This window comes from Saimiri boliviensis, chromosome 4 (genome assembly GCF_048565385.1).
Source record: "Saimiri boliviensis isolate mSaiBol1 chromosome 4, mSaiBol1.pri, whole genome shotgun sequence".
NCBI lineage: Eukaryota > Metazoa > Chordata > Mammalia > Primates > Cebidae > Saimiri > Saimiri boliviensis.
The window spans coordinates 101,950,580-101,977,498 of NC_133452.1; the positions used below are offsets into that span (position 1 = coordinate 101,950,580).

General features: G+C 48.4%; 1 protein-coding gene across 1 annotated transcript; it reads right to left on the minus strand.

Moving 5' to 3' along the window:
• Positions 1 to 357: 357 nt before the first annotated feature.
• On the minus strand, positions 358 to 25,940 carry CCDC167 (coiled-coil domain containing 167). Its single transcript, XM_003923227.3, has 4 exons — positions 25,773 to 25,940; positions 2,437 to 2,531; positions 2,154 to 2,206; positions 358 to 669 (listed from the first exon to the last, which is right to left on the minus strand). The coding sequence occupies exons 1-4, from the start codon at positions 25,938 to 25,940 to the stop codon at positions 566 to 568; spliced, it is 420 nt and encodes a 139-aa protein (XP_003923276.2). The 3' UTR covers positions 358 to 565.
• Positions 25,941 to 26,919: the final 979 nt, after the last annotated feature.

Sequence of the window (26,919 nt, forward strand, 5' to 3'; positions counted from 1 at the left end):
GCCGCCCTTCACTGCAGACTGCATTTTTTCTGCCATAATTACAGGCAATGGCACTGTCTGTAGGGTACAGCAGTGTGTGGTGGGGGGATGGACAGGTGGCACAATGTCTGCTTCTCAGCCCCGGCAGTCCCCGAGCCCTGGAAGTGACTCCCACTCCTAGCCTTGGAAAGTGCTTCCCACTATCTCCTTACTTCCCAGTCAAGCTGGGGGCCGCCTCCTCTCCTCTGAATTGTAAGCTAGAGCTTTCCCTTGAACATCTCTTCTTAATTCCCAAGTGCCACCCCTGCTACCACCGCCCCCTCCCACCCCATCCCCCAACTCCCAGGTAGTCACACCATGACATTTACTCACCAGACAGAAGCAGCTTGGTGTTCTTTATTGCCACCATGTCCTTCTGGAGACACAGAACCCCCCAGCAGGCCAGGGAGGCAAGGCGGCCTGGGCTGCCAGGAAGCTGGGAGGGGGATGTCCTAGCACCTTGGTCCTGTTGAGGCTTGAAGTGCCTGCTTGGCCCTGACCAAGGGGCCAAGTGGAAGCCTGTGCTGGCTGTGGGGAAGTGCCAGGCTCACATGGTCCAGTAGGCGTAGACGAGGGTCAGAAGGATGAAGATGGCCACAGAGAGCAGCATGTTCTTCCGGTTCTCTTGCCGAAGCAACTTCAGTTCCTTCTCTGGGAGGAAAGAGGGTGACAGGGATGGGACCGGCAGTTTAGGCCCATCCACTGCTCTTCGCTGCCTCTCCAATGAGTGAGTACACACTGCTGAGGGCAGAGACGCCCCCTTCCAGCCACCTCCCCACCCGTAAAAATGACCCTGTCCTTAATCTGCCCAAATCATGACACACCCTTTTGGCTACAGAACCAGCCTAATAAAGTCCCGATGCCCAATGCTGCTCAACTCTTGCTCATTAAATGTGGTTGGGGTTGAGGATGAGGTGGGTGTAGTCACCAAAAATGCCACACCTGAAAGCCAGGCTAGGAGGTGGTGTGACATTGCCAGGTGAGTCTGCTCACCTGTCAAGGGGTTGGGTGTGTTGTGCCCATCATCCACCAACCAGAAACTGAGGGCTCCCTGGGCCCAAAAGTGGAGTAGGTGCCAGGTGGGGCTGTTTCCTGAGTCCCTGCCCTCTGTCAGGTGCCCGGTTGAGCAGAATCTAGGGATGCTAAGAGGCAGTTTGTGTCCGTGAGGCAGCTGGTCTTGACTCTAGAGGAAATTAGTCCTGCTGCTCTGTGGCCCCACTTGTACCTAATTATCCCCTCCAGGTGACATGCAGGTAGGGGGTAGGTACTCTGTGAGGGCTAAATTGAGTAGTGGTATGGTTTTGTGTGAAAACTGCAAAACTTGAAGGGAAACTGATGTCCCACCCCTGTCTGTGCTGGGAAGTGGGAGGAAACACCTGCCGAGCTGCTCTGGGCAGGCCAGACGGAGTCCAGGGCCCAGAGTGCACCGGCCCAGCCATGCTGAACTCCAGGCAGGGTGGGTGGGTATGCTCTGCGCCTACGGCATTCATCAGACCAGCGCTTCTGGCGGGCTCCCTGCCATCAGAGCCTTCCTGGGGCCAATTCTTGGCCAGGCCTAGCCCCCCAGGGGAGAACAGAACAGACAAATCTGAGGAGCACCACAGTCCTCCCCAGCCTTTAGTGGGGAGCCCACCAGCCTGCCAGCTGCCCTCTAGCAGCCCGCCAGGCCTGGCCTCTACCTGCCTCTGCCCCCAGCGCCCAGAAGGTGGCGGCATCACTCCACCCACAGGAGCCCTTGCGGTACCCAAGTGGGAGGTTCAGCTTCCTTTACCCATCACTTCCACTGCACGGTTTTCCTGGGAGAGTGTGGCAAGGTAGGCTGCACTGGGGTAGGGGGAGGGCAGACTTCCAGTGTCTGGGTGAATGAGTGTCTTCTAGACCTGGCCACGGCCACATCCCTTCATCCCAAAGAGCACAGACCCACAGGCCATCTCATCCTCCCTTAGAACAAAGGAATAAACCTGCTCTCCTGCAGGCAGCTGGGCCTGGCATGAGTGTCTGCAGCCTCTGGAGGCTGGCTCCCTCACAGAGGACCCCCTTGCTCCCTGCTGCCTTGTCAGGGTCCTTGGGCTTCTGATCCCTTCGGGCCCTGGGAACTGGAGGCTAGGGCTGGTAACTGACAGGAACTTTCTTACCGTAGTTGGAGGCTTTGCTCATTAGGCTGTTTTTCTCCTTCTCCAGGGACCTCCTGTGAAGGGGAAGGTGTTTCATGGCCCAAACCCTTTACCTTTTTCCCACCTGAGCGGCAGCTGGCATGCCAGGTTGGCAGGGCTCAGGTCTTGTTGGGGCGGGGCATTGAAGCTAAGATGTCAGAGACCCAAACCCTCTGCCTCAGGCCTAGTTACTTTGGGGACCCAGGATAGAGACAAGAGGTGGCGGCCTGACGGGAAGGGTGGGGTGGCTGGGCAGGAGCATTACCTGGCCTCTGGGCTCAGATCCCCGCTGTGGAGCCTGGAGTTCACGGCCTCTAGGTCTCTCCGACACTGGGACAGCTTCTTCTCTAGCCCATCGATCTGAAACACAGGCCACAGAGAGGTGGGCTGCTGAGCCTTCAGCTCTCAAAACACTGGGACCAGGAAGCAGGGCCTACAGGAGTCTTCTTGGACAGGTGTCCCCCCCCCCCCCCCGATTGGTTTTGGCAGGGCAGGGCACCCAGGCCCATCTTCCCTGGAGTGTCTTTGTTTTGCTGTCCTCTGCCTCCATGGCTCAGTTCTGAGCTGTACAGGACAGTGGCCTAAACCACACTGGAAACAGCAGTGGGTTTGCCCAGGGTATCACAGCTGTCCTGACCCTCTGGGCCAAGCACAGGTTGGGGGTTGAGAGGAGCAGCCCCTTGGTCTGCTGTCTCCCCAGCCCCAGTTGGGCCCACAAAAGGAACAAATAGAGCCCTGAACACAGAACGCACCTGCCCCACAAGTGTATCCTAGAGTGACGGAGACGCCGTGAGGAAACCCTGGCTTCCAAACAGTCCACACATGGGGGGCCAGGTGATCAAACATCTAGGGGCAACGCAGAGGTGTTTTTCTCATTGACACACTTTTTCTTAAAACTTAGCAATCCAAGTTGTAAAAATATACATTTTTCTGTAAGAATCAATAAAAAGTACTGAGAAAAATGCCCCCAAAACACCTTTCTTCCTTTCTGACTTGGTTCTTAAGCAAAAACTTTGCCTATCATCAAAGTGGCAAAATAGTTACCTGTTTTTCCATTTGTTTTGATGAGTTTCAGAGATGTGTTCTTGGGGAAATATCTGAGCAGTGGGGAAATGTTTTATAACATACTGGACTGGATTGTCCAAACCTGGGTCTTGGCACCATGCATTTGGCATTGAAAGTCCATCTCCTGGCCAGACACAGTGGCTCATGCCTGTAATCCCAGCACTTTGGGGGGCCAAGGAGGGCAGATCACAAGGTCAGGAGATCGAGACCATCCTGGCTAACACGATGAAACGCCATCTCTACTAAAAATACAAAGAATTAGCCGAGCGTGGTGGTATGCGCCTGTAATCTCAGCTACTCAGGAGGCTGAGGCAGGAGAATAGCTTGAATCTGGGAGGCGGAGGTTGCACTGTGCCACTGCACTCCAGCCAGAGCAAGACTCCATCCTCAAAGAAAAAAAAAGTCCATCTCCCTGTGTCTGATTCAGGCTCCAGGTCTTTAGCCAGCCACCTCCCTGGCTGGGGTGACCCTGGCTGTCAGTGGGTGGAAAGGTTCATGGGGTTCTGTGGCCTTCACAGCAGCTGACTGCAGCTAGTGCCTCAGAGCCCCATAATGCTCCATTTCCCATCTCTGACTTCACTCATTCTCACCACTTCCCTAGGAGACATGGCAAATAAGACATCTATTTCAGGAATGGTAATGGGGGCCCCCCAAGTGGAATGACTTTCTGAGGAGTCAGGGTGGGGCACCCCTCTCCTTATCAGTCTCAGCCAGTTCTCTGCTTGATTCGCTTCTGGTGTGAGCCCCTGCAGGTTCAGTAATCGATCACTGCAGGTAAGATCCCTGCCTCCCAGGACGGACGGCTGGTCAGAGGGTGGCAGGCATTTTGGGGCTGGGTGTCAGAGTCACATTCCAAGTCTCTGGACCTTATGCCTCTCTCCCTGGCCAACACCCGTCTCAGCCACTTTCCGTCTTCCCAAGAGAGGCCTGGCAGTGACACACCATCCACCCCCTGCCCTGCAGCCCCACCATTGCCACCTCCAGCCCCATAAGCAGGGCCCTGTGGGAGGGAGCAATGGCAGAGCCTTGAGTTAATTGCCTACTTAACTGTGTCATTTCTTTGCTAATGGGCACCCAAAGGGAGGGCTGTCCTGGGAAACAGATGCAGCCAGAAGATGGGGTTGTCCTTGGGGAGGCCAAAGGCCTTCCTGGAACCTGTGTGGCAGGGAAATGAAGGCAGGCTCAGGGAAGAGCCACAGCCCCATGCCAGTGCCTCAGGCCACCACGCACCTCCCACTTTGTAGCAGCACCCCCAGCACACACAGCCCAGCCCCATAGCACCCTGAGACTGTTTCCTGTGGTGTAGAAACCACAATCAGGGAACCAGATTCCACTCGGGCACAAATACAGCTTAATTCTTGATGCCCTACCTCCTCCACCAGGCTTCCCTGTTGCCCCTCCTTCTGGCAGATTAACCAGTCAATGAGGCCAAATGTGTGTGTGTGTGTGTGTGTGTGTGATCACTTTCTTTTCTTTTTTCTTACTATAATTTTTTTTTTAAGACGGAGTTCTGCTCGTTTCCAGGCTGGAGTGCAATGGTGTGATCTCGGCTCACTGCAACCTCCACCTCCCAGGTTCAAGAAGTTCTCCTGCCTCAGCCTCCCTAGTAGCTGGGATTACAGGAGCACACTGCCACACCTAATTTTTTTTGTATTTTCAGTAGAGACAGGGTTTCACCATGTTGGCCAGGCTGGTCTTGAACTCCTGACCTCAGGTGATCCACCTGCCTCAGCCTCCCAAAGTGCTGGGAATACAGGCATGAGCCATCGCATCCGGCCCAGAATAACATTCTTTGTTGCCCTCCTGTTTGTGTCCACATTTTATCTTCTCAAACTCTAGGGGTCTCTAGATAGTACCAACTGGCAGCCCATAGGCCAGGTCTAGTCCACAGATTGGCCCATTCCACTTATATATGTGACCTGCCTGGTCCTGGCAGATTCCCGAGTCCAAAGCTCCTGTCCTAGAAGGAACGGTGGCCATCTGTCTCCTCTTTGTGCCCACCACAAGGCCTGGCCTGCTACAGTCTTTGTATTTTTAGCCACAACGAGTGGAGTTGAGCATGGGTAGGACTGAGGGGATGGGACAGACGGTTTAGGTCTCCTGTAGCAACTGGAGTCTGAAACCATCCCTCATGTCCACAGAAGCTAGAAAAAGCTCGGAGGAGGAGAAGCAACTAGACATGCACATAATTGCGCACTTTGCAGACTGCCCAACGCAAGCCTTCCTCTTAGGTGAGATTTCTCCTTGAAGCCCCTGAGCCAGGCCTTGATTTGCATGTCATTCTGGGGAGGGGACAGGTTGGGGATTTCCATCCCAGAACACCTCTGGAAGGCCACCAAGTGCCCAAACAAGTGGTAATTGCCCCCAGAGCAAGGCCAGGAACTCATGCTAAGCAAAATCTTAAAATTGAGGTTGGCCAACCACAAGTGGCCAAGCCAATCTGCTATCATGCTCTGGGCAGAGCCTGCGGAGCTGACAGTCGGGGGCCTTTATCTGAACAAGCCCAATTTATCTGCAGTTCCACTGAATATTCCCGCTTTCATTTGCCACTTTTTAATGAGGCTTAAACGGTGGAACACAAATCAAGGTTTTAGGGACTCAAGTTCTAACCTCCCTCTATGAATATTTATGTCCTGCTGACAGCTCTCTCTCTGATTCCCTTCTAAATAGCAAGTTCCCCTTCTTTATAACCCAGCTGCTTGATGTGGGCTAAGTAAGGGGAGGCTAAGGCTGTCAAGAGGCTCCTTAGAGGCCACAAACCCATCCTCAGAAGGTGACCCTGCTGGGTCCCCAGCACTGGGCCTGGTTCGGAAGGCTGAAAATCAAACACACTGCAGCATCTGCTGATGCAGGAGCCAGCTGTCACTATGGGTGCAGAGACCCCAGGGGACCTGGCTGCAGAGGCAGGGAGGGAAGGTTGGTCCAGACGCCTCTTTCAGTTGTGGCCAGGGTCAGGAGTGGTGGCTACAGAGCAGAGCTGACACAGCAGGATGGGCCTGGAGAGGAAGGTCGGAGGGGACCCAGAAAATGGGCCTTAAAGGAAATCCTGACTTGGATTTTCAGCCAACTCTAAACTACATGCACACGGGTTATGCACTTTGTAGACAACCCGAGACAAATGTGCAGTCTTTGGTTAGCCCCTCCCTGCGACCACCGGGCTGAAGGCACCAGGACGAGAGCCCAGGTCAGGACAGAAGACATGGGAATTAGGACCAGATAAGGAGACAAATGTCAAGGAGATTCTAGAAGTGTAAGGGCCAGAACTGGGCAAGCATTTGGGAGCTCGAGTGCCCAGGAGCCTGCAGTGGTGGTTCAGGGTAAGCGAGTGGTAAGGAGCATGCGCTATAATCAGTGCCCTCGGCTGTCACTCACTTGTGGTACGACCAGGCGAGTCCCTTAGTTCTATGGCTCAGTTGACTCACATGTAAAACGGATAACCATGTTTCAAACTGGAGCAACCCAGGTAAGGTGCCCAGAACACACTTTACATGGTCAGAGTTCGGTAAGCGTTTGGCATCTTTATTACCCGAGAGTGGTTTGCACTGGATCTTTGGAGAATAAAAGAAAGCCTAGTTAGTCCGTGGCAAGAGGAAGAGAAGGTGATAGAAGCAGGGGTGTGAGGTGGGGCGGAATCTCCATGGGTTGCTGACGGGCAGCACAGGGAGGAAAGCCTCTCTAGCTTGGATGTGGCCATTCCCAGTCCATGAAGGGGTTCAGCAGGGAGAGCCCCCAGGGTAGATGTCAGACTGCAACAGGCCACGGGCCAGCTCGCTCTGCTTGCTCCAGACATGGCATGCTGGGAACCTTGCCATCTTGTCCGGGGAGGAAGCTGGGGTGGGCCTCCAGAGCCAGGGCTGGTTGCAGACATGGCGCCTCATAGAATCCTAGCATGAAGGGCCTGGAGCCGTGTCCAAGGTGGAACAGCCACAGGGTGGCTTGGGCCTCAGTGGGCATCTGAGGAAATGTGGAACGGCTGGTGAGGCCTGGCAGCCAGAGCCAGGGTGCACCCACACCTGAAGAGGCCCCAAGGAAGGGATCTGACCAAGCCCAGTGGGAAGAGAAAGTTATACTCTGAAGGCCACAGCGGCTCCCAGGACTCCTGCCAACAGGCTGCATAGCAGGGGCCCCTGGCAGGAAGAGGCATGGCTGGCTCAAGTGCCAGCACTCATCCAGAGCTATCTGGGCAGCACTTCTGGCTGTGACCTTAACGGCACTCATGCAGTGTGGGGACAGAGGGCACCTGCTGTACAATAACATGAAGAAGCCCCATGCGTTACATTTACACTCAGAAAACCAAGGTCCATTTTTACACAGGGAAAAAGAGCACTGTGTCCCAGTCACTGAGATAAGTCAGCAGAGGGCGCAGGGCTTCGATCTGCAGGGCGCCTGGGGACCCCAGAAAGTAAGAAAGGCGGTGGTATGGACAACTGTGAGCCAGCACACCGTGCTTCCTGGCACCTGGCCCAGTCTGAGCCCTTGGGAGGCGTTGTGTGAAGCCCTGTGTGGACCATCCAGGGGGCCCAAGGAACAGGTGGGCGAGTGTGAAGGGTGTCCTGGGGGAAAGTCTGTTCTTTACCCATAGACATGCAGTGGCTAAAAGCTGCCCAGGGGAATGGCTGGGGAGTCTGCCTAGGCAGGGGAGACACAGAGCATGAAGAAAGAGGGGAGGAGGAAAGAAAAAGAGGCAAATGAGGCAGGGAACGAAGAAGGAGCCTCCCTCAGGCAGAAGGGTGGGAAAGGCCAGGGGAAGCCTTTGGAACTGGGACCCAGCAGGTCTGTTCTTTTAACAGAAAAGCCCCACAAGTGATGCTGCCGCAGTTAGTGTGAAAACTGCAGCTTTTTGGTATCAGAGTCTGGGCCACGGAATCCTCCATCCACTTGCTGGGTAGAGGATAAGCTCAGGGAGGAGACTCATGAGACCAAGAAGGCGGGGTTCTGTGCAGAAGAACGAAAAGATCTAAAGTCAGCCTGGCAGTCAAGGCCTCAAAGGCTGCGTTGCAGGCCTGAGGGATGCTGGGGACAAGGCCTGAGCCAGGTAGGGCCGTCAATCCTGCTGCCAGGTGCCAAGAGCAGACAGGGCTGCTTCATGCCCAGCAGCAGGAGCAGGGACTCTTCCTGCAGCCTCCCTGAGAGCGCGTCCCACAGAGGCAGCTCTGAGCGCCCGGGCCTGGAGTTCAGCAGCCCCCAGGCAGATAAGCGAACGCCCCTCTGCCGCCTGACTTGGGGAATATCACCTTATTTTGGGAGCTTTAGGGAACTCTCCCTGGGGTCTTATACACCATAAAACCACTGTGTTAAGAGAAACTGTAAAATTCGCCTGAAATCCCCACGAGGCATCTTTTCAGGAGTGTAGGCCATCTCAGAATCAGAGCCCCACTGAGGCCTCACTGGGGCACGGAACTTCGTGCCAGCTCATGCACAGATAATGCCCCCGCATCCTGGCCAGGTCAGCTGAGGGGGTGCCAGCTCCAGGTCTGGCTGCTGTTGGGGGCCTCATGTGAGGCTTTTCTTCTGCCAACAAGCACAAGACAGTCCGAGCCACAGGCTGCCACTGAGGCCATTCTCCTACTGAATGGTGCTCCCACAGAGCATCTGGACAGCCGGGAGGCGGCTCTCTGCCCAATCCCTAACGAGCCGCTGTCTAGGGCGAGACCTTTTTCTGGGAAAGGGCAGAAGGCACCTCCAGGGTTGACACTGGGCCACACAGGCCACTCTGCTTTCTGGTTTAGGAAGTTGTTTGCTGTCTCTCCAGCCTTACTCTTGGGAGCTTCTGGCCAGCGAGTGACAGGTTTGCCACAGACTCAGGCAGTGGTCATGGGGCATACCCTGCACCCGGCTGGCCAGGTCCTTGCTGGGCACTGAGACCTTTCAGTAAAGAGCGTGGTGCCAGGGTACCTGAGCCATGCTCAAGTCACGGAGTCTCCAGTGTCTGCATGACACAGCATGAGTATAAACAGTCCCCGGAAACCACAAGTCCACACAAAATGGAACAACAGTGACAGCAGCAACAACACTTCTGTAGTCTGTGCTGTGTGCCGGGCGCTGACGTACATGCTTTACACGGATCAGCTTGCGTAACACTCACAAGAACCCTTTGAGGTGGGCAGTATTATCAGCATCCACATTTGACAGACGAGGAGACTCAGACACGGGATGGGGTACCTGTCCAGGGCCACACAGGCAGTAAGCCGGGAAGCTGGGCAGCCAGGTCTGTGCCCTCCACTGCCACGCCACATGGAGAAGGCAGCAATCACCAGTTCTGAGGGACTCCTAGCCATTGGGCACAGCCTCCACACCTTATCCCCAGGGCTGGGCAATTTGTGGGTGGCTTCCTGTGTCTGCAACCGCCCTGCAAGGAAGGGTCTGTCTGTATCTACAGAGGAGCACGCGCCCCACTCAGAGGTCTTCAGCACCTTGCCCAAGGTCATGGAACTTGGAAGGGGCAGAATTGGGGCCTCGATGTAGGTTTTTCTGCATCAGGGCTTATGCTCTTTCCACCACTTCAAGCTCTTTCTCCAAAATCGGTCATGAAAACATTCATGACAAAGAAGGGTTCTGCAAAACAAAGTGATTCCACATCCCAGCTGAAGCCCCTCTAAGCTTGCTGATCTGGCTTCAACAGATTCTCTCCTCGGAAGAATCTTGTACAAGGCTCTGCTCAGTTTCTGTCTACGTAACAGATACTCTCTGTGAGGGAGAGCCCCGATTGAAATTTGTTTGCTGAGACAGAGGAGGCAGAAGCCCAGCGTCTGCCCTCACATCGAGCCAACTCAATGAGCTTCACAAACATCCCAGGCACCCTGCCCCAGATCACCTCCACTGTTAAAGCACCCTCCAAAATTCACACAAAACAGATCCAGTTTGGAGAAGGAACACAGTGGGCTACTGGGGCCTGATCCCTTTCACTTGCTAATTCACAGCCTGGAGAGTGGTGTCAGCTGTTTCATCTCCACCCTAGCAGCCTGGGAACTGGGTTTTTGAAAATCCACTCATTTTCACACGTCAGGAGACCCCAGGACGTTTATTATAATGGGTAAAGCAGCCAAGTGCCTCTCCAGATGGTCTCTGGCAAGAGCACAGGGCCTTTCCATCTGGGGCCTCCAGTCTCCACAGCAAGTCACATAGGAGCCTTGGGCCTCAATTTTCCAGGTGACCAGCCTGAAACCCCAAAGGGCCCATCATCCTGACACCGTTTAAAGGATGTTCTGTGGAGGCAGTTCACAAACAAACCTCTGCCCACAGCCCCCCAAATCAGCAGGCCCTGTGAGGATTTCTCTCGCAGGTTGATGAAGACGGCAGACCTTCCCAGTTTTTAATCAATGAACGATTTTCAGGAAGAGCAGGGAGAGCCTGGGGGCTTGTCATTTGCCTGGTCACTCACCCCCAGGCCAGGTTGGAAAGTGTGGGGGTTGCTGCAGGCCGCACGGAGACGGAAGCCAAGCCCGGGTAGCACCCGAGTCAGACCGTGCCCGAAGCCGCCAGCTGTCCCTGGGCTGGAAGGTGGTGTGGGGTTTGTTTTCTCTTCTTTCCTCCCAATATCTATTTTTTGATAAATTAGCAAAAGCTTCTTCATCGCTGAAAGGCTCAAAGCACTTTTCAAGAACTGGCATCCACCCTGAGCCTTATGAATTCATTAATTAAGATGCTGGCAGACAGCCACTCCACACAAGCCGCCATCCAGCCACGCTAGGTAATGAGGTTTTAGTCTCCTGACCCCCGTCAAGTGGCACAGAGCCAGACGCAGGCTGCGCAAGAAATCACCTGCCCAATGGCGACCTGTCGCTCTCGTCTGGCAGCAGGTGAGGCTCATTTAATGGTCAGCGGCCCCTGAACAGTCCTCTGCGTGCTGTGAGCCTTTCTCCCAGCCCCTGGGCTCCCAGCAACGTAGTGTCTAACCATGGGCTCTACTGTGGCCGCCTCACCTCTGACCACCGAGCCACTCAACTGGGCCCAGATGTCAGGGTGGAAGTTCAATGCCTCCTCCGGCCACTCGAGCCAATTCAGCAAATATTTATTGACAGTCCACTCACCTGCTCCTAGCCTTGTCTCAGGAAATTGGGAAGTTCCCATCAGCCCTGTGCAAAGCCTGCTCCAGAGTGGAGACCCTCTTCATCCACACTTAGTGCTTCTGCCCTACCCTGCCCCATGGAGGCTCCTGGTCTGGCTGGCACCATACAAATAACTACAAGCATCAAGGCCCTTTCCTTCCAGTGCTCTTCCCGGCCTAGGCCATTCTCTCCCCTCAACCTACCACTTCTCCCTCCTGGTCAGTGATCCCGCCCTTTTTTTCTGGTGAGGGTTCCAGTAAATTTTCAATGACTCCTGTTAGCTTTTACTCCTTACAGCAGGTATTCTCAACTGGCCAACACAGCACCGACTCCCTACCCCTGCTCTTTTGCCCACCTCTACTCCAGAAGGTGGAAAACCTCAGCAGACACCCTCCCAGCCTCCCTGCAGTTCGGCTTGCTCATGACCCAGTTCTGGCCAATGAGAAGTTCCAGAAGTCAGCTAGGAGACTCCTGGGGAAGCTTAGGCTCTGTTCATAAAAGGGACAGTGTTGTTGTTCCTTCCTCCTCCTTCCTGACTTAAAGTTTAATGATATGACTGGAGCTGTGGCAGCTATCTTGTGACCATGAGGGAACAGCTAAGAGAATGCTGAAATAGATTTCTGCCAAGATGGCTGAATAGGAACAGCTCCGGTGCGCAGGTCCCAGTGAGAGTGATGCAAAAGGCAGGTGATCGCCACAGTTCCAACTGAGGTACCTGGTTCAACTCATTAGAACTGGTTAGACAGCGGGAGCAGCCCAAGGAGGGTGAGCCGAAGCAGGGTGGGGCATCACCTCACCCAGGAAGTGCAAGGGGCTGAAGGACTCCTTCTTCCTAGCCAAGGGAAGCCATAAGGGACTTATGACTTATGGCTGACACTCTGGCACTCTGGCTTAGATACTGCACTTTTCCCATGGTCTTCACAACCCACAGACCAAGAGATTCCCTCTGGTGCCTACAACACGAGCGCCCTGGGTTTCTAGCACAAAACTGGGCAGCCGCTGTTTTAGCCACAGAAGGTTTTTTTTTCCTCATACCCCAGTGGCTCCTGGAATGCCAGTGAGACAGAACTGCTCATTCCCCTAAAAAAGGGGGCTGAAGCCAGGGAGCCAAGTGATCTGGCTCGGTGGGTCCCACCCCAACAAAGACCAGCAAGCTAAGATCCACTGGCTTGAAATTCTCACAGCCAGGACAGCAGTCTGAGCTGGATCTGGGACATGTGAGCTCCTTGGAGGGAGGGGCGTCTGCTGTTGCTAAGGCTTGGGTAGGGGGTAGGCGGTTTTATCTTCGCCCGTGGAAACAAAGTTGCTAGGAAGTTTATACAGCAGCAGGGGAGAGCCCACAGCAGCTCAGGGAGGCCTCTGCAGGCAGACTGTGTCACTGGACTCCCTTCTTGCTGGGCAGGGTGTCTCTGAAAAAAGGCAGCAGCCCAACAGGGACTTATAAATAGAGCCCCCACCTTCCTGGGACAGAGCAGCTAGGAAAAGGGGTGGTTCTGGGTTCAGCTTCAGCAGACTTAAGCGTCCCTGCCTGGCAGCTCTGATGGGAGCAACAGATCTCCCAGCACAGTGCTCAAGCTCTGATAAGGGACAGACTGCCTCCTCAAGTGGCTCCCTGACCCCTGTGTATCCTGATTGGGAGACATCTCCCAGCAGGGACTGACAGACACCTCATACAGGAGAGCTCTGGTTGGCATCTGGCGGGTACCCTTCTGGGACAAAGCTATCAGAGGAAGGAACAGGTAGCAATCTTTGCTGTTCTGCAGCCCCCACTGGTGATTCCCAGGAAAGCAGGGTCTGGAGTGGACCCCAGCAAATTCCAGCAGACCTGCAGCAGAGAGGCCTGTTAGACAGAAAACTAATAAACAGAATGAAATAGTTTCAACATCAACAGAAAGGGTGTCTGCTCAGACCCATCCAAAGGTCACCAACTTCAAAGACCAAAGGTAGATAAATCCATGAAGATGGGAAGAAACCAGTGCAAAAAGGCCGAAGTCTCCAAAAACCGGAACGCCTCTTCTCCTCCAAAGGAGTACAGCTCCTCACCAGCAAGGGAACAAACTGGATGGAGAATGAGTTTGACAAATTGACAGAAGCAGGCTTCAGAAGGTGGGTAATAACAAACTTCTCTGAGCTAAAGGAGCATGTTCTAATTCAATGCAAGGAAGCTAAGAACATTGAAAAAAGGTTAGACGAAATGCTAACTAGAATAACCATCTTAGAGAAGAACATAAATGACTTGATGGAGTTGAAAAACACAGCACAAGAACTTTGTGAAGTATACACAAGTCTCAATAGCCAAATCAATCAAGTGGAAGAAAGGATATCAGAGTCTGAAGATCAACTCAATGAAATAAAGTAAGAAGGCAAGATTAGTGAAAAAAGAGTGAAAAGAAAGGAACGGAGCCTCCAAGAAATATGGGATTACATGAAAAGACCTAATCTATGTTTGATCAGTGTAACTGAAAGTGATGGGGAGAATGAAACCAAGTTGGAAAACACTCTTCAGGATATTATCCAGGAGAACTTCTCCAACCTAGCAAGGCAGGCCAACATTCAAATTCAGGAAATACAGAGAACACCACAAAAATATTCCTCCAGAAAAGGAACCCCAAGACACATAATCATCAGATTCACAGAGTTGAAATGAAGAAAAAAAAATGCTAAGGGCAGCCAAGAGAAAGGTTAGGTTACCCACAAAGGGGGAAGCTCATCAGACTCACAGTGCATCCCTCAGCAGAAACCCTACAAGCCAGAAGAGAGAGAGGCCTAATATTCAACATCCATAAAGAAAATACCCAGAATTTCATACCCAGCCAAACTAAGCTTTATAGGTGAAGGAGAAATAAAATCCTTTACAGACAAGCAACTGCTAAGAGATTCTGTCACCAACCAGGCCTGCCTTGCAAGAGCTCCTGAAGGAAGCACTAAAAATGGAAAGGAACAACCAGTACCAGCCACTGCAAAAACATACCAAATTGTAAAGACCATCAACACTATGAAGAAACTGCATCAATTAATGGGCAAAACAACCAACTAGCATCAAAATGGCAGGATCAAATTCACACATAACAATATTAACTGTAAATGCAAATGGGCTAAATGCCCCAGTCAAAAGACACAGACTGGCAAACTGGATAAAGTGTTAAGACCCATCAATGTGCTATATTCAGGAGACCCATCTCACATGCAAAGACACACATAGGTCCAAAATAAAGGGATGGAGGAATATTTACCAAGCAAACAGAGAGCAAAAAAAAGCAGGGGTTGCGATCCTAGTCTCTGTTAAAACAGACTTTAAACCAACAAAGATCAAAAGAGACAAAGAAGGGCATTAGGTAATGGTAAAGGGATCAATGCAACAAGAAGAGCTAACCATCCTAAATATATATGCACTCAATACAGGAGCACCCAGATACATAAGGCAAGTTTTTCATGACCTACAAAGAAACTCAAGACTCCCACACAATAATAGTGGGAGGCTTTAACACGCCACTGTGAACATTAGACAGATCAACAAGACAGAAAATTAACAAGGATATCCAGGACTTGAACTCAGATCTTGACCAAGTGGACCTAACAGACATCTACAGAACTCTCCACCCCAAATCCACAGAATATACATTCTTCTCAGCAGGACATCAGACTTATTCTAAAACTGACCACATAATTGGAAGTAAAACACACCTCAGCAAATGCAAAAGAATGGAAATCATAACAAACAGTCTCTTAGACCACAGTGCAATCAAATTAGAACTCAGGATTAAGAAATTCAATCAAAAACTGCACAACTACATGGAAACTGAACAACCTAATCCTGAATGACTACTGAATAAATAATGAAATGAAGGCAGAAATAGAGATGTTCTTTGAAACCAATGAGAATGAAGACAAAATGTATCAGAATCTCTGAGACACATTTAAAGCAGTATGTAGAGGGAAATTTATAGCACTAAATGCCCACAAGAGAAACAAGGAAAGATCTAAAATCGACACCCTAACGTTGCGATTAAAAAGTACTAGAGAAGCAAGATCAAACAAATTTAAAAGTGAGCAGAAGACAAGAAATAACTAACATCAGAGCAGAACTGAAGGAGACAGAAACACACATACACACACACACACACACACACACATACACAAACCCTTCAAAAAAAATCAATGAATCCAGGAGCTGGTTTTTTGAAAAGATCAACAAAATAGATAGACTGCTGGCCAGGCTAATAAAGAAAAGAGAGAAGAATCAAATGATGCAATAAAAAGTGACAAAGGGGATATCAGCACCAATCCCACAGAAACACAAACTACCATCAGAGAATATTACAAACACCTATGTGCAAATAAACCAGTAAATCTAAAAGAAACATAAATTCCTGGACACTTACACCCTCCCAAGACTAAACCGGAAAGAAGCTGAATCCCTGAATAGACCAATAACAACGTCTGAAATTGAGGCAGCAATTAATAGCCTACTAACCAAAAAAAGTCCAGGACCAGATGGGTTCACAGCCAAATTCTACCAGAGGAACAAAGAGGAGCTGGTACCATTCCTTCTGAAACTATTCAAAATGATACAAAAACAGGGAATCCCCCCTAACTCATTTTATGAGAGCAACATCATCCTGATACCAAAACCTGGCAGACACACAACTGAAAGCAAAAATTTCAGGCCAATATCCATGATGAACATTGATTCAAAAATCCTCAATAAAATACTGGCAAACTGAATCCAACAGCACATCAAAAAGCTTATCCATCATGATCAGTCGGCTTTATCCCTGGGATGCAAGGCTGGTTCAACATCCACAAATCAATAAACGTAATCCATCACATAAACAGAACCAAAGATAAAAACCACATGATTATCTCAATAGATGCAGAGAAGGCCTTTGGCAAAATTCAACAGCCCTTTATACTAAAAACTCTCAATAAACTAGGTATCAATGGAATGTATCTCAAAATAATAAGAGCTATTTATGACAAACCCACAGCCAATATCATACCGAATGGGCAAAAACTGGAAGCATTCCCTTTGAAAACTGGCACAAGACAAGGATACCCTCTCTCGCCATTCCTATTCAACGTAGTATTGGAAGTTCCGGCCAGGGCAATCAGGCAAGAAAAAGAAATAAAGGGTATTCGATTAGGAAAAAAGGAAATCAAATTGTCTCTATTTGCAGATGACATGACTGTATATTTAGAAGACCCCATCGTCTCAGCCCAAAATTTCCTTAAGCTGATAAGCAACTTAAGCAAAGTCTCAGGATACAAAATCAATGTGCAAAAATCATAAGCATTCCTATACACCAGTAATAGAGAGTCAAATCATGAGTGAACTCCCATTCACAATTGCTACAAAGAGAACAAAATACCTAGGAATACAACTATCAAGGAATGTGAAGGACCTCTTCAAGGAGAACTGGAAACCACTGCTCACGGAAATAAGAGAGGACACAAACAGATAGAAGAACATTCCATGCTCATGATTAAGAAGAATCAGTATCGTGAAAATGGCCATACTGCTTAAAGTAATTTATAGATTCAACGCTATTCCCATCAAGCGACCATTGACTTTCTTCACAGAATTGGAAAAAAACCACCTTAAACTTCATATGGAACCAAAAAAGAGCCTGCATAGCCAAGACAATCCTAAGCAAAAAACAAAACAAGCAAACAACCAAAAAAAGAAAACACAAAGCTAGAGGCATCATGCCCCCTGACTTCAAACTATGCTACAAGGCTACAGTAATCAAAACAGCATGGTACTGGTACCAAAAGAGAGATATAGAGCAATGTAACAGAACAACCATCTGATCTTTGAGAAACCTGACAAAAACAAGCAATGGGGAAAAGATTCCCTATTTAATAAATGGTGTTGGGAAAACTGGCTAGCCATATGCAGAAAGCTGAAGCTAGATCCCTTCCTTACATATTACACAAAAATTAACTCCACACGGATTAAAAATTTAAACATAAGACCTAACACCATAAAAACCCTAGAAGAAAATCTAGGCAATACCATTCAGGACATAGGCATGGGCAAGGACTTCATGACTAAAACACCAAAAGCAATGGTAACAAAAGCCAAAATAGACAAATAGTACCTAATTAAACTAAGGGGCTTCTGCACAGCAAAAGAAACTATCATTAGAGTGATCTAGCAACCAACAGAAAGGGAAAAAATTTTTGCAATCTACCCATCTGACAAAGGGCTAATATCCAGAATCTACAAAGAACTTAAATTTACAAGAAAAAAAAGCCATCAAAAAGTGAGTGAAGGGTATGAACAGACACTTCTCAAAAGAAGACATTTATGCAGCCAACAAACATATGAAAAAAACCCTCATAATCACTGGCCATTAGAGAAATGCAAATCAAAACCACACTGAGATACAATCTCACACCAGTTAGAATGGCAATCATTAAAAAATCAGGAGACAGATGCTGGAGAGGATGTGGAAAAAAAGAACACTTTTACACTGTAGGTGGGGGTATAAATTAGTTCAACCATTGTGGAAGACAGTGTGGCGATTCCTCAAGGATCTAGAAGTAGAAACACCATTTGACCCAGCAATCCCATTACTGGGTATATACCCAAAGAATTATAAATCATTCTTTTATAAAGACACATGCATGGGTATGTTTATTGCAGCACGGGTCACAATAGCAAAGACTTGGAACCAGCCCAAATGCCCATTAATGATAGACTGGATAAAGAAAATGTGGTACATATACATCATGGAATACTATGCAGCCATAAAAAAGGATGAGTTCACATCCTTCACAGGGCCATGGATGAAGCTGGAAACCATCATTTCAGCAAACTGACACAAGAACAGAAAACCAAACACCACACGTTTTCACTTATAAGTGGGTGTTGAACAATGAGAACACATGGACACAGGGAGGGGAACATCAGACACCGGGGCCTGTGGGGGGTTGGGGCCTGGTGGGGGAATAGCAGGGAGTGGGGGGATTGGGGAGGGATAGCATTAGGAGAAATACCTAGTGTAGATGACAGGGTGATGGATGCAGCAAACCACCATGGCACGTGTACACCTATGTACATGGCACATGTACCCCAGAACTTAAAGTATAATTAGAAAAAAAAAAAAAGGAAAAAAAGAGAGAATGTAGAAATATCAGCCCTGACATAGCAGAGCTGTTGAACCAATGCCTGTAGTCACCTACCTACAAATTTCTATAGGGAGAAAAGTCATTTGCTTAAGTCACTGAGGTCAGTTTTCTATAACTTGTAGCGAAAAGCTTTCCAAACGGATAGATTTTCTGTACTAGGGGTCAGATCCAACCAAGTTATCTGCTTTAGCATATCGGCTAAGACACCACACATCTGTTAACTTATGACCAACTGGTCACTGAAACATCTAAAGACACCAGCTTGAACAGTCCAGATACAAAAGAAAAGTGCAATGACCAAGGACTAGCTTGTTAATATAAGAGATCCGAAAACACAAACAGGTTTTACATCAGCCAAAATCCTCCCATCCGTTTAGACTGAAAGTCAACCTTTCCTTCCTCCCACACAAAATTAAAATCAGAACTGGGTGGGTGATTTCTCATTTGAACTATAATTTTCTTATTAAGAATAGACTTGGCCGGGCGCGGTGGCTCAGCCTGTAATCCCAGCACTTTGGGAGGCCGAGGCGGGTGGATCACGAGGTCGAGAGATCGAGACCATCCTGGTCAACATAGTGAAACCCTGTCTCTACTAAAAATACAAAAAACTAGCTGGGCGTGGTGGCACGTGCCTGTAATCCCAGCTACTTAGGAGGCTGAGGCAGGAGAATTGCCTGAGCCCAGCAGGCAGAGGTTGCGGTGAGCCGAGATCGCGCCATTGCACTCCAGCCTGGGTAACGAGAGTGAAACTCCGTCTCAAAAAAAAAAAAAAAAAAAGAATAAACTCTCAGAAGCTAAAACTCACAGTTTTTTCCAACTCTGAGATCTCATACGGTGGCAACTGAATTGGATAAAAAGACCTCAAAAGGAACCACTTTGAGGGGGAGGCTAGAAGGTGCCCTGGTTGTCTTAGGAGGTGACTGCCTGTACAGCTGGCCCAAGCCAGCCCTAGGGGTGAGTGCTGCCTGCTTGGTAATTGCTTCATTACAAGTGGAGACTGTTTGCAGGTGCTGACATCACTCACTTGTGGGCGTTCTATTGCACTCGTCAGATTAACAAACATTTTTTATTAAATCACCACTTCACTGGCTCTGAGCACACGACTTTTAATAAGAGGACGATATCTACTGCTACTGAACATCAGTGCACATTCAATACTCAGACCTGCTGCGGGCACAAGGTGGGGAGACAGCCAGACAGATGTCAGGCTTTTTCCAAAGCACAGGGTTACAGATGTCAAATCTTCAAATATCCAAGCAAAAAGTAAACTTGGAAACCAAGATAGCAAATATAAATATCTATGGTGGTGTGAAGAGGGTAAAGCCATGCAATACGCCCCAGTATAAAACACTTGGAGAATACATGCCCCACCAAGTTTAAAAACTTAAAAATCCATCCAGGTGCAGTGGCTTGCGCCTGTAATTCCAGCACTTTGGGAGGCAGAGGCGGGCAGATGACTTGAGGACAGGAGTTCGAGACCAGCCTGTGTAACATGGTGAAACCCTATCTCCACTAAAAATACAAAACTTAGCTGGGCGTGGTGGTGCACGCCTATAGTCTCAGCTTCTCAGGAGGCTAAAGTGCAAGAATCACTTGAACCTGGGAGGCGGAGGCAACAGTGAGCCAAGATCATTGCCACTGTACTCCAGCCTGGGCAACAGAGCGAGACCCTGTCTCAAAATAAATAAATAAAAACTTAAAAATCTGTGTCAAACAGAAGACATCTGTAATCTGTATTTGGACCACAGTCAAGGAGTTTGTGACCCCTGGTGAAATTCAAGTCCTTCATGTTATAGACGAGGAAACCAATACCCAAGAAGGAGTTTGACTTAGCCATGGTGGAAAGATGCGAAAGAAATACAAAGGCTGGAGCTACTGTGTATTGATTACTAATCCTGTGCCAGGCATGTGCTGGACACTTAACACATACTGTTTTATTTAATCCTCACAACCATACTGTGAGGTGAGGTGCCATCTGCAGCGAGACTGCAGGCTTTCCGTGAAAACATGCTGGCCTCTTTCTCCATAATAAGCAAGCAGTAGCTGGCTACGTGGCCTCCTGACTAGAGAGCACATTTCCTTGGCCCCCTTGCAGTCAGGTGGAGTCACATGTCTTAGTTCTTGCTAATGGAAAGTGGGCAGTTTGGTCCCAGGACCTTTAAGTTTAGGGAGAGGACAGCGGGTGTGCTTCCTCCATTCTCCTCTTTCCCTGCCAGTGAAATCAATGGGGTACACCCTGGGTCCACTGATAAGGGGATAAGATCCTGAGAGATTGGCAGAGCCAAAGGGAGGGAATCTGGCAGAACCAACATAGTCCTGGTACTCTAGACCAGGAGTTGGCAACTAAGCCCTGTGGCCAAAAGGTCTAACACTGTTCTTGTAGATAAAGCTTTAGTGGACACTGACACGCCCACTCATTTACATATTGCTTCATTTACATACTCCTTAGCCTGAGTACAGTTGGTTCTTGTTATTCCTGGTAGCTGTGTCCTATAAAGTTGCTTCCAACACTGAATTAGCAAATACCGAGAGAGAGATCCAAGATGGCTGATCACTAGCAGCTCGGGATTGTAGCTCCTACTGAAAACGCAAAGAACGAGAGGACGCCACACCTTCACATGAATTCTGGTTGCTCACGTACCAGGAGATTCCCAGCGGAGGAGCCCCACGGGTCGCCAGCGCGACTCCTGTGACCGGCGAGGCGGTTTTGCCGGCGCCTCGGAGCGTCGGTTCTTGGTGCAGAGTCAGAAAGGCACCATCAATCTTAACGCCGCTGATTTGGTCGGCGCAGTGGGTTGCTCAGATTTCGGCGCTGAGAATCAGTAAGTTGGACGTCCACTCAGAAACCCAATTACAAAGACGGTAATTATAAAGACCACAAATGGATAAATCTACAACGAAGGGAAGAAAACAGCCAAAAAAGGCTGAGAATACCCAAGATCAGAACGCCTCTCCCTCAGCAGGGGATCCCAGTTCCTCATCAGCAATGAAACAAGGCTTGATGGAGAACGAGTGGGTTCCAATTACAGAAGCAGGCTTCAAAACGTGGATAATAAGAAACTTCTGTGAATTAAAAGAACTTGTGCTAACACAATCTAAAGAAACTAAGAACTTTGAAAAAAGGTTTGACGAAATGTCAACAAGAATACACAATTTAGAGAGGAAAATAAGTGAATTGATGGAACTGAAAAACACAATACGAGAACTACGTGAAGTATGCACAAGTTTTAACAGCCGAATTGATCAAGCAGAAGAAAGGATATCAGAGGTCGAAGACTCAATGAAATAAAACTAGAAGGCAAGATTAGAGAAAAAAGGATAAAAAGGAATGAGCAAAGTCTCCAAGAAATATGGGACTATGTGAAAAGACCTAATCTACGCTTGATAGGTGTACCCGAATGTGACGAAGAGAATGAATCCAAGCTGGAAAATATGCTTCAGGATGTTATTCAGGAAAATTTTCCCAACTTAGTAAGGCAGGATAATATTCAGCTCCAGGTAATACAGAGAACACCACAAAGATATTCCTCAAGAAGAGCAACTCCAAGGCACATAATCGTCAGATTCACCAGGGTTGAAATGAAGGAGAAAATACTAAGGGCAGCCAGAGAGAAAGGTCAGGTTACCCACAAAGGGAAACCTATCAGACTCACAGCAGATCTCTCAGCAGAAACCCTACAAGCCAGAAGAGAGTGGGGACCAATATTCAACATCCTTAAAGAAAAGAACTTTCAACCAAGAATTTCACATCCAGCCAAACTAAGCTTCCTAAGTGAAGGAAAAATAAAGTTTTTTGTGAACAAGCAAGCACTCAGAGAATTCATCACCACCAGGCCTGCTTTACAAGAGCTTCTGAAAGAACCACTACACATAGAAAGGAACAAACAGTATCAGCCTTTCTAAAAAATACCAAAAAGTAAAAAACATCAATATAATGAAGAATTTACATCAACTAATGGGCAAAATAGCCAGCTAACATTAAATGACAGTATTAAACTCACACATATCATTATTAATTCTAAATTTAAATTGACTGAATTCCTCAATTCAAAGACAGGCAATTTGGACAAAAAACTAAAACTGTATGCTGCATCCAGACCCATCTCACATTCAAGGATACACAAAGACTCAAAACAAAGGATGGAGAGAGACTTACCAACCAACTAGAGAGCAAAAATAAATAAATAAAAAGCAGAAGTGACTATTTTTGCCTCTGATAAAATAGTATTTAAAGCAACAAAGATCAAAAGAAGCAAAGAAGGACATTATATAATGATAAAAGAATCAATGCAAAAACAAGAAGAGTTAAAGGTCCTAAATATACACGCACCCAATACAGGAATACCCAGACATACAAGACTTATAAAGAGACTTAGACTCCCACACAATAATAGTGGGAGACTTCAACATTAATATTAGACAGATCAATGAGACAGAAAATTAATAACGATATCCAGGACTTGAACTCAGATCTGGAACAAGTAAACGTAATTAATATTTATAGAACTCTCCACTTAACACAGAATATACACTCTTATCAGTACCACATCATATCAACTTGGAAGTTTAAACGAAATGATGGTTGGCTCCTTGTTTGTTGCTCTCTTCCCTCATTTTCTTTCATGTCTCCATTATTGGGGACAATTGTAGGCATACCCATATTTGGACTGCATTCTAGCCCGGGCAGCAAAGCAATACCCCCATTCTCTCTCCCTCTTCCTTTTTCTCTTTCTTCCTCTTCTTTGTTCTTTTTCTTATTATTCTTTTTCTCAAAAAAAAAAAAAAAAAAAGTGGGGCCTTTAAGATGGGGCCTTTATAAAAAATAAAAATAAAAAAAAAAAAAAAAAAAGAATCCCTGGCCTCTACCAACTATATGCCAGTAGCCTCTCATTCCCTCTAGCTGTGATAACTAAAAAAAAAAAAAAGAAGAAGAAGAATAGCTATTATGTGGTCACAGACCAACTTGGTCATTTTCCAAAAAGAAAATCCAAATTCTAATTTGACTCTTGTTATTAAAAAAAAAAAAAAAAAAAGCAAATACCGAAACAGGTTAGGTTCCTGCAAGCCTCTGGACACAGCATTTCGCAACTGATCCACAGAAAATCTTGTTTTATGTGAGATTCTGTTTAAAGTGACCTTATTTAATATATATTGTTGCTTAATTAACAGTGGGCCTCACAACCAACAACACATATAGTGCTGTTACATCATGAGTTATATCATGCCTCAACAATTTGTCTAAGAAAACCGTTTTCTTCTACAACACATTACAGCCTTCTTGGACTTAGGAACGCCAACAGCACTTATGCTTGGAGAGGGGTGGGGGGCACTTTAAACAGCAAAATCAGGCCGGGCGTGGTGACTCACATCTGTAATCCCAGCACTTTGGGAGGCCAAGGTGGGCAGATCACCTGAGGTCAGGAGTTCTAGCCTGGCCAACGTGGTGAACACCCTCTCTACTGAAAACACAAAATTAGCTGGGTGTGGTGGCAGATGCCTGTAATCCCGGCTACTAGGGAGGCGGTGGCGGGGGATGGGAGGGGGCTGAATTGCTTGAACCCAGTCAAGATTACACCACTGCACTCCAGCTAGGGCAACAGAATGAGACTCCATCTCAAAAACAAAACAGTAAAATCGGCAATAAAAAACACGAGAATGCAAAACACGGGGCACTAAATAGACCACAATAAGGACCCTTGTTTACAAGACAGCTGCAACAAGGCAGGGCATCACCTGTTCGACTTTAGCTGGGAGCACGGACCTCAGGTGACTCCAATTTTTTCCCACTGCTTTGCATTTGCTGCCCCTTGTGCTAGCCTGTTAGAAAAAAAAAACCTCTCAAACTTTCTTGTTCTAGAAGCCATTGAGTTTTGGGGTTTCTCTGTTACTTCAGCTTATGGTACCCTAATACAGGTTGTAAAGTCTGTGTTCTTCCCGCTACACAGTGCCATCTCATTTCACCACTCATAAACCCTCCTCTTCACATTTCCATCAGCCTTTTTCCTACCAAGTAGGTAAGTATTTCTCAAGGGGTGCTAGTAAAATTACTTGCATCACCATAGGGTGTGTGTGGCTTGTTTAAAAAAAAAAAAAAAATGCAGATTCTGGCCGGGCATGGTGGCTTGTGCCTGGAATCCCAGCACTTTGGGAGGCTGAGGTTGGCAGATCACTTGAGATCAGGAGTTCAAGACCAGCCTGACCAACATGGTGAAACCCAGTCTCTACAAAATTACAAAAGTTAGCCCGGCATGGTGACAAGTGCCTGTAATCCTAGCTACTCATGAGGATGAGGCATGAGAATCACTTGAACCCGGAAGGCAAAGGTTGCAGGGAGCTGAGATCTCTCCACCGAACTCCAGCCTCGGCAATAGAGCGAGACTCTAAAAAATGCTGATTCCTTGTTAAGAATGCACATCACAAAGTCCTACTGAATGACTTGGGGCGTGGGAAGAGTACAACTCTCCGTAAGTGACTCTATGCATGCTAAAATCTGATAATCACTGAACTCACTAGTGAAGCCTGAAGACTGTTACCCTGTACGTCTCCTGCAGCCTCTGGGAGGATGCCCTAAGCGGGACGGGAAACAGGAAGCAAGACGTATTTCCAGGAAGACCACCTGTGCTTGATCCTCAGCTCCACCACTTCTACCACCTGAGCCTGGATTCCACCTGAAACCTCACTTTCCTCATCTGTACAAACCTCACGGGCTTGCGGTGAGGATGAACCGAGGATGCAATGATGGCAGCATATAGCAGTTGTTCAATATGCATGTTTTCTCTCCCTTCTATATGCATCAAATTATTTTTAAGCCGTTCAGCGACATCACCAATTCCAGAATTCTCTTGTCACATTCCCAAAGTAATTTTGAAGGTACAAGCTTCAATACTCTGGAGGAAAAATTTCCTCTTTTAGAGGATATTTAAACTATTAGTAATATACACCAGAATGGGCTCCCTCATCTTTGCGTCCTAGCCCTTTAGAGGCCCCCTCATCTACAGGTCCCCATTTCCCTGCGGTCTCCCTCACCTCTGTACCCATCTTTTTGTTCTGTGTCCCCCGCTTTGAGTCCCCTCACTTCTGTGCCAGGCCGTCTTTAGGGCTGCCCCTCACTTCCATGTCTCTTCCTCTCTGGAGGTGCCCTCGGGTCTGGTTCGCCCATCCGGCACCCCCCTGGGCTCGGTCGCCTCCGGGAACCCCGAGGGCCTTGTCACCCCTCGCGTCCCTCTCCCCAAGCCGCGTTGCCCTCTCTTCCTCCACTTGGCTCCTCCTCCCACCTATAGCCCAGCCCATCCCTTACCCCACGGCCAAGAGAAGGCAACTGACGAGGCGGCCCAAACCCCACTTCTCCCCTCACCTCTAGAGCGACGCCCAGATTCTCCCGCTTCTTTTTAGTCATGTTACTTGCAGGCATCCCCGAGTCGTCACTGGACGCGCCCACCAAGTAGCTATGCGCATGCTCAAGTCTTCGTGCTTCTCTCTGATTGGCCGTCGAGACAGCAGGAGGTGAGGCTGCCGTCGCCATCTTGTTGAGGGGCGCGGCCGGCTTGGTGCGGCCATATTTGTGAGGGGCAACATCTAGCTTGAGGCCTCAGCCTAGGCGGATGGAGGGAGGAAAATTCGGTGCAGGGGGCACAGGGGACTTCCCCGGAGTGAACCTGCCCCTTTCTTCCCCAGTTCTAAGCCGCTTTGATCACTGAGAGCCTTTTCAACACCATACTCTCTTTCAGTGTGTTTTGTGTTTCAGCGACCACCCCACCCCCGTGTAGGCCACGCCCCCCATTCAATTTCTGTCCGTCTTTCAAGGCCTGTGCTGGAGCCCTGGGCTCCTTGGCCTATGGAATCTGATAATGGCCTTCCATTGTTATTCCTCCTTTGTGTCTTGATTTCTTGCTCTTTTATTTGGGTTTGTTTTATCGTAGTAACAGCCTACAAACAGCACAGAAAACATGTAACTGAGAAGCAGCATCCTTTATTCTACCAACCTTATCAGTTCCTCTTTGCTTCTGTTTATTCCTCCCTGGCTTGGCCCCACACGCAGTATTTTGTACCGTTGTAATCCTACTATACTGTACACCGTAAACCCACGGCCTTTGAAATATTTTTGACTGTGACCCCACGATAAAAAATATATTTTATACCATGGCCCAGTTACTGATGAAACCAAAACCAAAGTTTCACAGTAAGTACCTTTACCACCTGTGATGCACTCTGTTATTTTCTGTTCTAGCCTATTTAATTAAAAAAACAAGTTGGTGGCAGGAGACCTCTCAGGTTTATTTCATGACCCCTTAATGGAGGGTGAACTGCAGTTTGAAAAACGCTGCCAAAGACGTTTTTCCGTGTCTTTGAAGTCATCATTTGCAGTGGCGGCATGTGGCACCGAGTCTCTCCCGTTCTTGCACTGGACGTCATTTTATTGACAGTAACTCCAAATATTGCCGAAGCAAACATTTTCGTGTACACAGCTCTGTTCTTCTGGATTATTTCTTCAAGATAAAATC

Bases quoted from the DNA above. Each gene is read 5' to 3' on its own strand.
- CCDC167 (XM_003923227.3), bottom strand. From the start codon at position 25,940: ATGGCGACGGCAGCCTCACCTCCTGCTGTCTCGACGGCCAATCAGAGA. The intron at 2,532-25,772 runs GTGAGGGGAGAA...CCTGTGTTTCAG, and splicing joins ATCTGGGCGTCGCTCTAGAG to ATCGATGGGCTAGAGAAGAA. The intron at 2,207-2,436 runs GTAATGCTCCTG...TCCCCTTCACAG, and splicing joins GATCTGAGCCCAGAGGCCAG to GAGGTCCCTGGAGAAGGAGA.